The sequence below is a fragment of the Chiloscyllium plagiosum genome, unplaced genomic scaffold (genome assembly GCF_037043375.1).
Source record: "Chiloscyllium plagiosum isolate Xiang-an unplaced genomic scaffold, Cpla_swu_hap1 HiC_scaffold_13, whole genome shotgun sequence".
Lineage (NCBI taxonomy): Eukaryota > Metazoa > Chordata > Chondrichthyes > Orectolobiformes > Hemiscylliidae > Chiloscyllium > Chiloscyllium plagiosum.
The window spans coordinates 32,577,600-32,591,963 of record NW_028270151.1 but is presented as its reverse complement, the minus strand read 5'-3'; the positions used below and the strand labels follow the sequence as shown (position 1 = coordinate 32,591,963).

The following is a 14,364-nucleotide window of genomic DNA, read 5'->3' as shown; positions in this document are numbered from 1 at the left end:
CTGGCGACATTTGTGACTGACAGTGATACTGCCACTAATTTCTCATGGTTTATTGTTAGTCAGACATGGAATGCTTTTGATGTTTGATGCCCAGACTGATAAGGTAGAAATGAAATGTCAGATGTGAAGAGTGGGTCATGAAAGGGAAAACAGCATAAATATAAAATGAGAGATGACAAGATAATATTGTTTTAAAAGCAACTAGTGAGCCAATCCTAAAAGAAAGCAGTGAGCGCTCTTCAATTGTTCTCAAATCCAGATTTGTGATACCAGTCTATTTATGATCAGATGTTACAGTGAAAGGTTGGTATGGATATGTCTGCTGTATACTAAAAGGTAAAATAATTTTTTAAAAAATTCTTCAGACAGTTCCTTCCATAAATGCAACACAGGTACAAGGAGAAAGCGAATCACTATTTGTGTCTTTACAGCCTTCAACCATTTATTTGTTCACCAAATACAGTGAAAATGGTCATAAAATGTACAATGAATCATTCTTAGAATGTCATTACATTTTTTTTTGCTTTTATATATCCTTGGAATGATTTTTTTCATTATTTAAAATTACGCCTCATGTTAACATGCACATATAACGATTGTAAGCTTCATAAAAGAATGTTACAAAATTAAATTTAAAAACACAGCTTCATAAGAGTCCAAAAAGAGGACAGTTAATGTTAACAGCGCAATATTTTAAACTTCTTAAACAGTGCATTAGTTTTCCCCATAAACCTTCAAATTTCACACATCCAGCAGCAATGCTTACCACAATATAGATTTTAAATACAGATTTTTTAGCATTGATGTGTGCAAATAAACAAAAATAAATAAAACAAAAAAATCCTAAAATACTAAGAGATTCATAAATAACATTCAATAAGTCTCTTCCCAAAGCTGACACAGAATAGACCAAAATCAGTCTTGCAGTTCAATGGATCCGGTCCTATACATCCTTACAAAAAATACAAACATTTTAATGCAGTACAATACACAGACTAGCATTTGTTTTACAAAGATTTAGATATAAAAATACAAGTACGAAGAATTCCATTAGAAAGAAGCGTGCCAAACTGTTAATGACTGCTGGTACCAATGTTGGCACCGTGATCGGAAGCTCATGCAACAGGATGAATTAAATATGTCTATTTTGATGCAAAAAAATATCCTTTCTTTCTGCTCGTTGTCCCTTGCTTTCATTCTTTCCGCCCCCGAGTCGGTTTTGCCAGCTGTCGTGCTCTCCGATCAACCGCCGTGTTTTGTGGTAATTTGATGGTTCTGAAATGCGCCGCTTGGCAATCTCTGCGCATTGGTTTGTAGAGAAGACGGTGTTGCTGCTGCAATGACCTCGTCCTCCATTTCTGCTCGCTTGGTTTGGAATTCTGAAATGGACAGCTACTTGATCTGTGTGTGCCTGGATAAACCGAATGGTGCTGATATTGACAGCTCCTCAAATTTGTGTGCATTTGTTTGGATTGGAGATTCGTCAGCAAGCCCCAAGACCTCTCTGGACAATCCATAAACGCATGCACAGCCCCAAAGTGCTTTAAAATAGTTAAAAAAAAGTTTGGGAGTCAGGGTCGCTCCCTTTCCGCTTACACTCCAGACGAGGTTTTGTCCTCCCGCCCCTTCAGAACATCATCTAGTCTGTCGTCTTCGATAACAACTGCAAAGCAATTACAGGCAATTTAGTGTCTGCAGACAGAGGGTCAGTCGAACATGAGGGAGCTGCAAAATATAAATAAACATGTTGGCGCTCAATGCAACGGACTAGGAGTGAAAGTAAACACCATCCAATTGTGTGCCTAAAGCTGACAAAGGCGAAGGCATGGGTTTGTTATTTGTAACAAATATTGACCTTAAATATTACAAAGCGCGCTCTTTTGTTAAGAATGCTAGCACGGGTTTTGCTTTCGAGGTTCATGCTGCGGTTAATGATCAAAATATCAGTTATATCTGACGTTGCAAAGACATTTTCACTGCAAAGAAAAGTGCTTCTTACATCCAGCGCAGATAGTTCGGATTAGCATTCTGCTCAGCGGACCGCCTGTGTTTTGATTTCACCCGAGGACAAGTTGGGTCTAAACAAAATAAACGGGGACGGTAAACAAAGCTGCGTGTTTTACAGTAAATGAGCAGGTATATTCGTGTGATGGGCAACGACTAAAAGTGAGACAAATCGAAATCCTTACACTTGTTGCAATCTCGATGTGAACATGTCAAACGGGTTGGCCAAATTTTGGGGTGGGGGGGGGGGGGGGGAATCGGGTCTGCGCTTATATCGTAGGTGATCCTATAGATGGATCCGCCATTCGACAAAATATATCAAACCTGATCTCAAAAGAAATGTCGAAGAGATCATTTATCTGAACACGGTGGAAATTTGATAATATTTGGTTTTACAGTTTCGACTAAATATTGGGGATGGTATGAGAAAACCTAAGAGTGTCTGAACGGATTAGGGATCCCGAGTTTTGGGGGGAAATGCAAAATAATCTCGTTTCATTCCCAAATTGGTCATTCAGGCAAAAGCTGCAGCAAGGGGACATGATGTGAATCAAAAATGAATCTAACTAAACGGATGCACGAACACGAAAACAATGATTTCTCTCGAAAACTAGTTTCCAAAATCGACCAATTTTTTAAAAAAAATCAAAAATGTAACATTCGAGCGAACAACGAACGTTGCAGATTTCGATTCAGAAAGATCTTTTTTAGTGTTGGGTTTTGGAGAGGTTTATATTTACACTAGGTATGTAAACAGGATTCTGCATATACTAACAACCGTGAAATGTTGTATGTTTTGTCAGATGGAAGCAAACGAAAAACATTATACACTCCATTAACTCACGAAGGGGCAGAACTGTCGTTGACCTCGGGATCTGGATTAAATACTAATCTTCATTTTTGATGAAAAACGGCGATTTTCAATCTACTGACCCTAAAAAAAAATGCGATTAGAACTGAAAAATGGCACAGGACGGGGAGTGAGCGCACCAAGAGTTAGGCAAAAAGTCTTCGCGTTTTACCTCGCTTAGCTCTGCCAATCTGTGCCAGTTTGGGGGGTCTCTTGGGCTGGGAGCCCCCGAAGAAGGTGTTGGTGTCCTGGAGGCGACAGCTGAAGGAGAGCTGACCGACATCATTCTCGCCGCCGAAATGAGCCATCTTCTCCTCGCTGTAGGGCAGAATCTCCGACATAGCGTCTCCAAGAGCGAAGGGGATGCAACCAAGAACGGGTGGCAAAAATAAATTAAACAGAAAAAAAAAGCTCCTGGAAATTCAGCGACTGAGAGTGGCTTGAAGCAATTGTACAAGGCGGGTCTTTTCAGGGGAGGGGTGGTCGTGGTGGGGTTAATCCTGGGTATCGGTGACCGCTGCCTCGCCGGTGGTGATGGAGATGTTGTCTTCGTACTGTGCTTGGAGAGCTCTGGAGAGAATCGGAGACCCCGCCGCCAACATAAAGGAAACCCGAGCGGAAGAGTGAAGTCATCCATCCGGGCTAGAAGTGATGTAGGACAGTCTAATTATCATCCCTCTCCTCCTACTCGGGCTCTAAGAGGAGACAGTGACATCAACCGGTAGTACTTGAGTAGTAATTTTCAAAGGTAGAGTCTGAGAGGAACACCGGTGTACACTTTCTTACCGTTTAAAGCATAGCCCCAGCAAAGCAAAACCACCCCACGTAACCTGTAACGCATCTAGACTTTGCAACAACGACTTCTACATAATTAAGAGGTATTATGTAGTTGACCAGCTCTATTCGCTTCCTTTTTTTAAAAAAAAAGCTCCCATTCAAAACTTCACTCCGTCAAGAACAAAATCGTCTTCAATGATTTTATTGTGGATTTCTGCAGAACATCAACAAGATCAGAAATTGCTGGAAAATCTCAGCAGGTCTGGCAGCGCCTGTGGAGAGAAATCAAACTCTGATCAAGTTTCACCGATGCTGCCAGACCTGTTGAGATTTTCCAACAATTTATTTCCAGCATTCTTTCGGTTTTTATATCTGTGGAACACCTTAGCTGGAGAAATAAATGCCTTAATTACGCGCATCGTTATGTCAGCAGTACTCGTTATAAAACTATAGAAGCTAAATTGTGAGGTTCGTTGTGTCGGTTTTTAAAATATTTTGTTTTCTAAACACAATGGCCAACCGCAAGGCTCAGATCGGAATGAATGGCTGTCCTTTCAATTCGTCCCGTGCCCTGGTTGTTAAAGTGTCACTTTGACTTTACAGTTGGCCATCCTCATCCTCTAGGCGGACGCATATTGATCAGTCTAGCGGCGAGGAAAGCCGACATGAATCATCAGAGTTTGTTTGGGTTACATCTGTTGTCAGTTATTCATACCATTATCGATGTTAGTCAAACAGAATTTCGTGATACTGATCGTTCAATCTTGGCACGAAAAACGACACCAAATCGGAAAATGCTTCCCTTTTTTGTATTTGATCACTGATCATCTTCAATCTCTAAACCTGCTAAGAAACGCTACATCTACATTGCTGAATTACGTGTTTTTTTTTTCGGAATACACTAGCATTTATACTAATGTCAAAGTATTTTACAATGGGTAGTTTTCTTACACCTAATCGTAGTTTAGAAATTCGTAGCTTCGTAACCCCTACAGTCACATATTGTGGCCTCAATGAATTAATCTCTCCACTTCCACAATATGCTGCCCTTTGATGACACTTTCGGAAAACCCGGACCAGCTTTAGTTTCCTAATGTTTCATTTGACCTCTGTAGTGGTTTTACGTTCTCACACTGCTTGAGATCATCTGTACTCCGCACCGTAAGCTTTGTGTACAAATCACTGTCTTTATCCAGGCAATGTATCAAAATGAAACAGACTGTGTGGACAACCTCAACATCCCAGTTCGACATGTGTTACACTCCTAAACCCATATCCTTTCCAGCATTTAGACTTTCGTTACAGTGCTGGGTTTCACATCCACTTCAGGTCACCTGCTATTAAGCCTTGTGTCACTTCCGGACATCTTAAGGATTCCTGATCATTCTTTCCAGAGACTTCATTGAAATTGTGTTGCCTGCATACCGATGCGTTCCAATTTCCATTCATTCACCGTATCTGTCCTTGCTGACATACACAGGCACCTTTTCCCATCATCTCATATTTAAAATGCCCATGTTTGTGCTTAAATGCCCATGTTTGTGCCCATGTGGGCGGCACGGTGGCACAGTGGTTAGCACTGCTGCCTCACAGCGCCAGAGACCCGGGTTCAATACCCGCCTCAGGCGACTGACTGTGTGGAGTTTGCACGTTCTCCCCGTGTCTGCGTGGGTTTCCTCCGGGTGCTCTGGTTTCCTCCCACAGTCCAAAGATGTGCAGGTCAGGTGAATTGGCCATGCTAAATTGCCCGTAGTGTTAGGTAAGGGGTAAATGTAGGGGTATGGGTGGGTTGCGCTTCGGCGGGACGGTGTGGACTTGTTGGGCCGAAGGGCCTGTTTCCACACTGTAAGTAATCTAATCTAATCTAATCTTAACTGCATCAATTGCCTTATTCTTTCTCAACTCTAGACCTCCTTAAGAACTACAATACTTCTCCATATTATTTAGACAGACAACCTCTGTTTCTTTCACTCTGCCATTATTGGCACTGCTTTCAACTTTCTGGATCCCAAATTCTCAAATTCTGTACTTATACCCACCTTAGCTTGCCATCTTCTCATTCCTTAAGCCAGACAGAATCTATATCTCTTACCAGGCATTTACTCACTGCACCAAGTATTTCCCTCTTGGTCCTGCCATCTGCTGCCTGGCAATGGCTTGAAATCAGTGAGATTGTTGATGTCTGAACCATGTCATTGAGTATGCATGTAAATGTCCATTATAATAATTGTCCAACTAGCAGTTACAAAAGAGGGCTAGCTTTGCAAGGCTGTGGTGTGAGCAAAAGAATGGAACTAGGTTAACTCAGAGAACTGACACAGGGTCAAATGGCAGCCTTCTGTGCTATAACCATTCTATGATATTGGTACACATAAATATATGAGAGAGCTTAGCAGTACAAGCAGTTGAAGATCAATGACATGCATTTAAATGTCAAGCTGATTGTTGCACCAATGTCTTTCCTTTGATTGGTACTTTCCCTCAGTCTGGTATACAGACTTCATTATCTGAGGAATTGAAAATGCAGCTGATCACTGTGCAACCATCAGCAATAAACCTTATTTCTGGCCTTATTCGGAAACATCTAAAGACAATAGGATTGAGGACATTTCCATAAGAAACTGTTCCTTCTGAACTGAGATGAATGACTTCCAAAAATCACAACCATCTATCTTCTTTTGCCCCAGAACTCACATCAGCCACTGGAGAGTCTCCCCCTATTAATCTGATTCAGTTTCACTGGAACTTATTGATGCTGACTAGCCTGATTGCTGCCTTGATTTCAAGAGCATTTAGTCACCTTTGGAAATCAAGTTCTGTGTCCATGGTTAGACAAAAATCATTATGAGAACTGAAGTTAATGATTTTGGTTTGAACATCAGTTATTGGTGAGTAAGTTCCACTTGATTGTTCTGTTGATAATATTTTCCATCACTTTGCTAATGATGATAAGTAGAAGGTGGGACAGTAATTAGTTGGTTAGGTTCATCCTATATTTTATGGATTGAACTTCTTGGCCAATCTTCCACTTTGGCAATTAATGCTAGTACTGTAATGTTACTGGTTTAGCTTTATTTAGATGCTTAGCTCATTCCTAAACACAGAGATTCAGCTCTCCAGTTGCAATACTATCTGAGCCCATAGTCTTTGCTGTGTCAATCACACAGCTATTTCTTGATGTCATGGAATGATTAATTTAGCTGAATGCTGACATCTGTGGTGGTCAAGATTGCATAAGGAGACAAAGAAGAATCATATATTAACATGGCTGGTTCAATATGGTTATGAGTGCTTCAGGCTTGTCTTTTGCATTTATGTGTTGGCCTCTGCCACTGGTAGATGTTGGGAAAATTCATAGATCTTTCCTCCCTCATTCATTGTTCACTTCCACTTGAGATGGAAGTAGCAGGACTGCAGTACTTGAATTTGATCAATGTTTGCAGAGATGTTTAGCAGTGTCTATAGCATGCTGCTTTGAGTATTTAGTGAGATGCCTATGGTCTTTTGTGGACTGTGGCTACTCACTTAATTATTTCTGAGACACAACTTGAGTTGTGCGTCCTAAGGGGAACCATTAACAGGGAAGGAGGATAGTAAAGAAGAAGTTGATGGCCTATTGACAGACTCACCTTTCTAAATGGAAGAGGTTGTGTTATAGAAAAATGGTACAGAGACTTAATAATACCTGAAATATCAAGTGAGGATTTCATCCTCACCGTCCAGGCTGAGAAGACAAAAATGTATTCCATATAATTAAATAGAGTGAACATTAAGTGGATTCCATCATGATTGCATAATTTGTTTTAGCCATTCCATCTTATACTAGTAAGATGATATTCTGAAGTCATAACGTCATCATTGCTAAATTGTCAAAATCATAACATACCATCCGATATTGCTAAGAGACTGCCTTGATTTGCTATTCATAAGGTCAGAATTTGCTAAGAAACAAGGGTAACATAAAGTCATTTTGTGCATCAAAACACATTTCACCATTAGCTTAGCAGTGAACTCTATTTTGAAAATCTGCAACTTCATGGCTTTGTTACCCAAAATTTATCACTCTCTTAATGACCAAAATTTAACACATTATTGCTAGTCCCTTATAAACTCTTTCAAATGTTGGCTAATTAGTGTGTTGTAAAATCTTAGCAAACCTCAAGACATAATGCTTCAATAATGTACTCCAATTTGGTTAATAGGTATGTGACATTTGACTTTGAGAACAATGAGTCAATTATCACTTTCAGGTGTTTTCTAAGTATCATTGAGATATTTTCCTATTTTTTTCTATTAATTCCATTCCTTTGTATAAAAGCAATACTAATCATAAGTAGAGATTAGCTCCAACAAATTCTTTTGGAATTTTGCCTTGGCAATTCCAAAATCTTCAATAACATCCAAAGTTGTTTTCTGTTCTAATGCCAGATTTGAGACATGGAGTGAGAAGCAAGATGCATTCAACAAAAAATGTCCGTACACGTGGTTGATGAAAAATTGTTCTTATACTCAGCAATAGCACAAAATCTTTTGAACAAATCAACTTTATTATCACAGAGGGCATTAACAGAGGGCATTTGATTGATGTTTGAGAATTTCTGTTGAGCACTAAGGATTCTCCACCTGGAACTATGCAAAAATGTTCTTTATGGGGAGGTTGTAACCTGTTTGTTGTCTGAGATTCTAAAGTACTCGCAGTAAATACAAATAAATTGGAAATGTGAATATTGATTTTCTGCTGTCAAAGAAATGGCTGGGGAGAGCCTGCCTGTTCCTCGCTGTGGCTTTCCCTAAAGTAAATACTGATTACCTTTTTCACATCAGCATTTGTGCACAGAATCATCTAACACTGTCCTCCTCTGCACAAACTGGAAGCATTAATATTCAACACAAGAAGCTGCTGTTAATGCATTAATGCACCATCTGCCACATTGCACTCACAGAGCTTTCTAACATGTTTGCCGTATTGCACCATTGTATTTGTAATCTCTCCAGGAAAGCTGTCAAAAAGTTTCTATCAGTAGTAGTACCTCATCCTAAAAGGACAGATACGTGCAAAGAAATGAACAAGAATTCATAGCACCTTCTGTGTTTTTGGCAGCAGTTGCTGTAATTTGCTGAAATATGTGATTTATTCTTCTACCAAAATTGATTTATTCACGGTAATTTTTCTCTGACTATCTGATCATATTTCCCAAATAGCTAACCCTACACAAAGATTAACTCTTAGGATCTGCAGTTACCCATTTGAGTTCAAATAAAATATTTACCAAGAGCAGAAGTACTTCTTTCATTTTACATTTATTTAGGGCATAAATTATGAATTAATTAATTTTGTGAGATTTATTGTGTTTCTTTACTTCTAGCTACAACAGAGTCTGCGATTAGTTTGCCATTTATATCGATTTGGATATTCCAAATTAACCTTCACTTCTTCATTTTAAACTGAAAGAGAATTATCCTCCAGGGTGCTTATCAGTAAAATGTACTAAGGATCCATGAGGGTGCTTTTGAAAATTTCACTCCTGATTTTGGCAGATTGAGACGATTTTAACCATATCCAACAAGTGATATATACAATATTTTTAAAAAACTTAAATGCATGGAAATACTCAGAAGGTCTGGCTGCATCTGTGGAATGAAAAATAGAGTTAATCTTTCAAGCCAAATATGATCCTTCTTCAGATATATTCCTTTATTTGCAAAGTAGTTCAAAGTAGTTCAAACATTATTTGTATCTCTTTTTGATGAAAGTCATAGGCCAGAGTTTAACCAGCCCTTTGGCAATGTGATGTGAAGGCATACAATAGCTTTGGAATGCATTGTGGGGTGTCAAACATTCTCCCAACACCATGCCATGTGACACAGCAAATATTGCTAGATTAGCAATCTGCCCAAAGTCCAAATGAGTTACTTAAGTGGCCAATTTAGGGCTCCTGCTACTTACAGTTCATTCCCCCCATGTTGTGGGGGCTCTGCATCCATGACTGAATAATGGCTCCCACATTCCCCAATCCCACTTACCTCATTTTTAAGTGTGCCTGGGTGTTGAGTTGTTTTTTCTCTGTCTCTGTCTCTGTCTCTGTCTCTCTCTCTCTCTCTCAAGTGAGGCTCTAGGGCTGTCAACCCTCTGATTGTTGCAGCAAGCCCTGGAGATAGCCTCCATCAGCAATATGCCACACAGATCCTATTGCCTGTTAGTTATTACATCCAGAGGAGGTACTTCAGCCTATTAAATCCATACAATGATCAACAAGTTTGAAAAGGAAAGGTCGGTCAGAATTCACAATTTGAGGCAACAATAAAAAAGTTGAGTCTTGATTTTAGCAAGTGCAAATGTAGAGAGGAGAATGTATATCGAGGAGAGTTCATTTATTAACACCAAACTGGCAAAATAAAAAAAACATAACATATTGACAAAAATAAAATTTGCCAAAATTGAAAATTTGAAACAACCACCAACTTTGCCTAGGAGAAACTGAGGGCTGTAGGTACTGGAGATGAGAGCCGTGAGTGTGGTGCTGGAAAAGCACAGCTGGTCAGGCAGCATCCGAAGAGCAGGAAAATCAATGTTTTGGGCATAAGCCCTTCATCAGGAATGAAACCTCACTGCTCCTGCTTCTCGGATGCTACTGACCTGCTGTGCTTTTCCAGCACCACACCAACCTTGCTTAGCCTGATTTGATTTCTATTAATATTTCATTCGCCTTTTAATGGGACTTGCGTCTTCCAAACTCAGTCCTATTTTCCCCAGATGAATGGGTTGAATTGGTAATTCACCAAATGACTGATTATAAATGAGGACTTGTGTCTCGCTACTCATTGTGTTATGATTAAGTACATCAATATCAACTAACATTTTAAAAAAAATATCTTGATGATAATTCATTGAAAAAGTGACTGCATTTCAGTAACAGGATAATGATGCAAAGTCAATGTGTCTCAACATTTTGTTGGTCTAACAACATTGTGTTATGCTGGTGACTACATGGCTGGAAAAATTGATGTCTTTCAGTGGAGGTGACTGCAATTAGCTTTGCAGGACAAGCTTGAGCAAATCTGGCCAGAAGGTTGGGTGGCAGACTCTACAGGTTTAGCAATAGCTGCAAAAGTCTGGACTTGTTGAGTGTAGATTTGAAGGTTGGGAGGATGAATGCTACCGCTTGAGAGAGGACCTAGTTTACTGTATCCGGTGCTCCCGATGTGGTCTTCTCTAGATTGTTGAGACCCAATGGAAACAAAGGTCATGTTTCGCCGAGCATCACAGCCAGGCCCACAAGGGCCAACCTGACCTCCAAGTTATCGCCCATTTCAATTCCCCTTCCCATTCCCTTTCCGACATGACCATTCATGGCCTCCTCCATTGCCACAGTGAATTAGACTGCAAATTGGAGGAACAACACAGGGCGGCACGGTGGCACAGTGGTTAGCACTGCTGCCTCGCAGCGCCAGAGACTCGGGTTCAATTCCCGCCTCAGGCGACTGACTGTGTGGAGTTTGCACATTCTCCCCGTGTCTGCGTGGGTTTCCTCCGGGTGCTCCGGTTTCCTCCCACACTCCAAAGATGTGCAAGTCAGGTGAATTGGCCATGCTAAATTGCCCGTAGTGTTAGGTAAAGGGGTAAATGTAGGGGTATGGGTGGGTTACGCTTCGGTGGGTCGGTGTGGACTTGTTGGGCCGAAGGGCCTGTTTCCACACTGTAAGTAATCTAATCTAATCTAATCTAATCTAAACACCTCACCTTCTGCCTGGCCAGTTTACAGCCTGGAGGGCTCAACCTTGAGTTCTCCAATTTCAAATAATTTCCCTTTCCATCCCCCAACTCACTTTCTAGTCCTTCCTCCTCCCTTCCATTTCACATACTAACCCTTCCTTACAGCCACCTCTCACCCCCATTCTCAGTCCTGAAGAAGGGTTATACCCGAAATGTTGACTTCTCCACCTCCTGATGCTGCCTGGCTTTCTGTATTCTTCTAGCCTCCTGCTTGTCTACCTTGAGAGACGACAGCAGGTTTGATCATGGATCTAATGCAATCCCTCTAGGTAGGTTGCTACCTCAGGACCCTAGTGATTGTTTAGAGAAGAGATTTGTGGAATGCTGTTATACCCTGCAAGTTGTTTTGCACACTTTATTCCACATCAAGCTAAGCTGGTGTGACTATGATCTGTTCATCCACTGCATCACTCAGATATGCGATGGAAGCTGCCTGTGCTGTTAAAGAAGCTGAGAGATTGGCCAAAACATGCTGCATCAGGTGAGATCCACAGTTTGTTGAGGAAGTTAGACACCTCTTGAGAAAGATGGTTTCTGTGCTGTGTGCAAAACTCTGTGCCAAGTTGGTGCTGGAATTTTCCCTGCTGCTTGACATTGAATATTAGATTTTTGGCAGACTTGCTGTGCATACCCACCAGCATTCTTCTGTAGGCTGCCACACTGAAATTCTCATCTAGCTGTTATGCAGGAGAACTTGTGTATAGTCTTACCCTTCTGTGAAGGGACACCCACGATATATTCATTCCCTGCTCAGGCCGCAGGCAACTCCTACCTGGTGTCTCATCACATGTAGATCACATCTTTAATGCTCTGCTTGAAGCTATACACAGTGTTAGTGGCTGAGTTGGTGGCTCTGAGTGTGAAATTGAGTGATGGTGCATCTATATCATGATGTTACTGTTCCTCCCTTCTCTGGCCTAGCTGTGCTTACTAATTACCTGAAAGGCGCATGTCACAAGGGTCAGCTTATTGAGGGCTAGATGGGGACTGGGATGGTGGGTGGGGAATGCACCTGGACCAGCAGTTTATAAATAAGAATACAGTGTGAGATGAGGGAGACACAGCTTATGGGAAGGTGGATTAGGATGAGGGTAATGTCATCTTCAATGTTTCTGTGCTGCTTTGGCCATGGCCTCAGCAGCATTTCCTCTGTGGTAGCAGCCAGTGAAGGAATCAAGGTGAGGATGGTCAGGACAGGGATTCTGGAACCACCCTGTTAGATCTAGTGGCTTTTGGTAATGCAGTGTATTGCCCTGAGAGAGAGGAAGAAATGCATCTCTGCAGAGCATGTATGAATGAGGCTCAGTATGCAAAGGTGAGGCTGAGCATATGAATGTCAGGGATGAGGTGGGGTTTGATTGAGATTATTGGGTGGGTGATGATGATATGATAGATTGAGCACTGTTTAAGGCTATGGGTACAATTGACGGAACATGGCATTTGAAAATCACTTTGAAATCTTAATCAAAGTGAAAAGCTAGAATTGCTACTAGCTCAAATAAACTTGGGTCCAAGCATACAGGTCTTAAAATACGATGAACAGATCAGAAATGGTAATTAAATGCTGCTCTTTATATCTAATTGGAAGAAAGAAAGCCTTGTTTGCCAAGACCACTGGATATCTGAAAGTCAATTCTAGCCAATGATGTGCTTTTGAAGTGCAGTTATGGAGATGTGGCTCAGTGGGCAGATGGGCCTCAGTTTAATATCTCATCTGAAAGACAGCTGTTCCAACAAACTAGCACTTATTCAGTACTGCACTAATGAGGGGCATGAATTTTGCGCACATTTCCCAGGGCTGGATTTTATAAGGCACTGCTAGGTGTCTTTTTGGTATGGGGATATACAAAATAAGTGGGTTAACCATCCCATCAGCTTGCCATCCACCCCAAGCTCAGCCTCAGTGTCAAAATTGGTAGCCCACCACATTTAAATAAATAATAAAGGCCCTATGAGCTTTTTAACCAAACTCACACCATAATATAGGCAAAAGTGAGGACTGCAGATGCGATCAGAGTTGAGAGTGTGGTGCTGGAAAAACATAGCAGGTCAGGCAGCATCTGAGGAGCAGGGGAGTCAACGTTTCGGGCAGAAGTTCCGGTGAAGGACTTATGCCTGAAACGTTGACTCTCCTGCTCCTCGGATGCTGCCTGACCTGCTCTGCTTTACCAGCACCGCACTCTCAACTCACACTATAATTTGGCTGGTATGGGCAAAGGAGTAGGAGTGGGCAGCCCATTTATCTTTTACAAATTTTTTAAAAGGATGGGAAGGAAGGAGACTGCAATCTTTGTGTATCCATATATTGGCAGTTCAAGTATGAACTGATAAATCTATGCTGTACTCCCTACGTCCAATACATGTTATTTTAAGTATAAGGCCACTTGGGTTCCCCAGGCATTGCCAAGCCATAGATTTGTTTTGCTGCAACATAAATTCCACCATCTTTTATTTTAGCCCTCCACTGATAGCTGTGGTTCAGTTGGTAGCACTGACCTTTCAGTCACAAGGTCCAAACCCCTGTGCATTACCCCTCCTAGAAACCTACCTCCTCTCCAAAACCAAGCCCTTAACAATCTCGATCCCCTATGCTTCCCATGCCCTCCAGAAGCTGGCCAAATTGTTACTGCCCAATACCCTGACTTACCTCAGTCCAGCGTCCTTGGAATACAGGTTCATAGCTCCTTGAAAGTGGAGTCACAAGTAGCTAGGATAGTGAAGAAGGCATTTGGTATGCTTTTCTTTATTGGTCAGAGTATTGAGTAAAGGAGTTGGGAGGTCATGTTGCAGCTGTACAGGACATTGGTTAGGCCACCTTTGGAATATTGCGTTCAAATCTGGTCTCCTTCCTATCGGAAGGATGTTGTGAAATTTGAAAGGGTTCAGAAAAGATTTACAAGGATGTTGCCAGGGTTGGAGAATTTGAGCTATAGGGAGAGGTTGAATAGGCTAGGGCTGT

The 14,364-nt window shown here is 41.3% G+C and overlaps 1 protein-coding gene across 1 annotated transcript; it reads right to left on the bottom strand.

Annotated features, from left to right (window-relative positions):
• Positions 1-416: 416 nt before the first annotated feature.
• Positions 417-3,443, bottom strand: camk2n2a (calcium/calmodulin-dependent protein kinase II inhibitor 2a). The gene is made up of 2 exons (XM_043702449.2): positions 3,027-3,443; positions 417-1,663 (listed from the first exon to the last, which is right to left on the bottom strand). Exons 1-2 carry the CDS (start codon positions 3,193-3,195, stop codon positions 1,593-1,595), a joined length of 240 nt encoding a protein of 79 aa, XP_043558384.1. The 5' UTR covers positions 3,196-3,443; the 3' UTR covers positions 417-1,592.
• Positions 3,444-14,364: the final 10,921 nt, after the last annotated feature.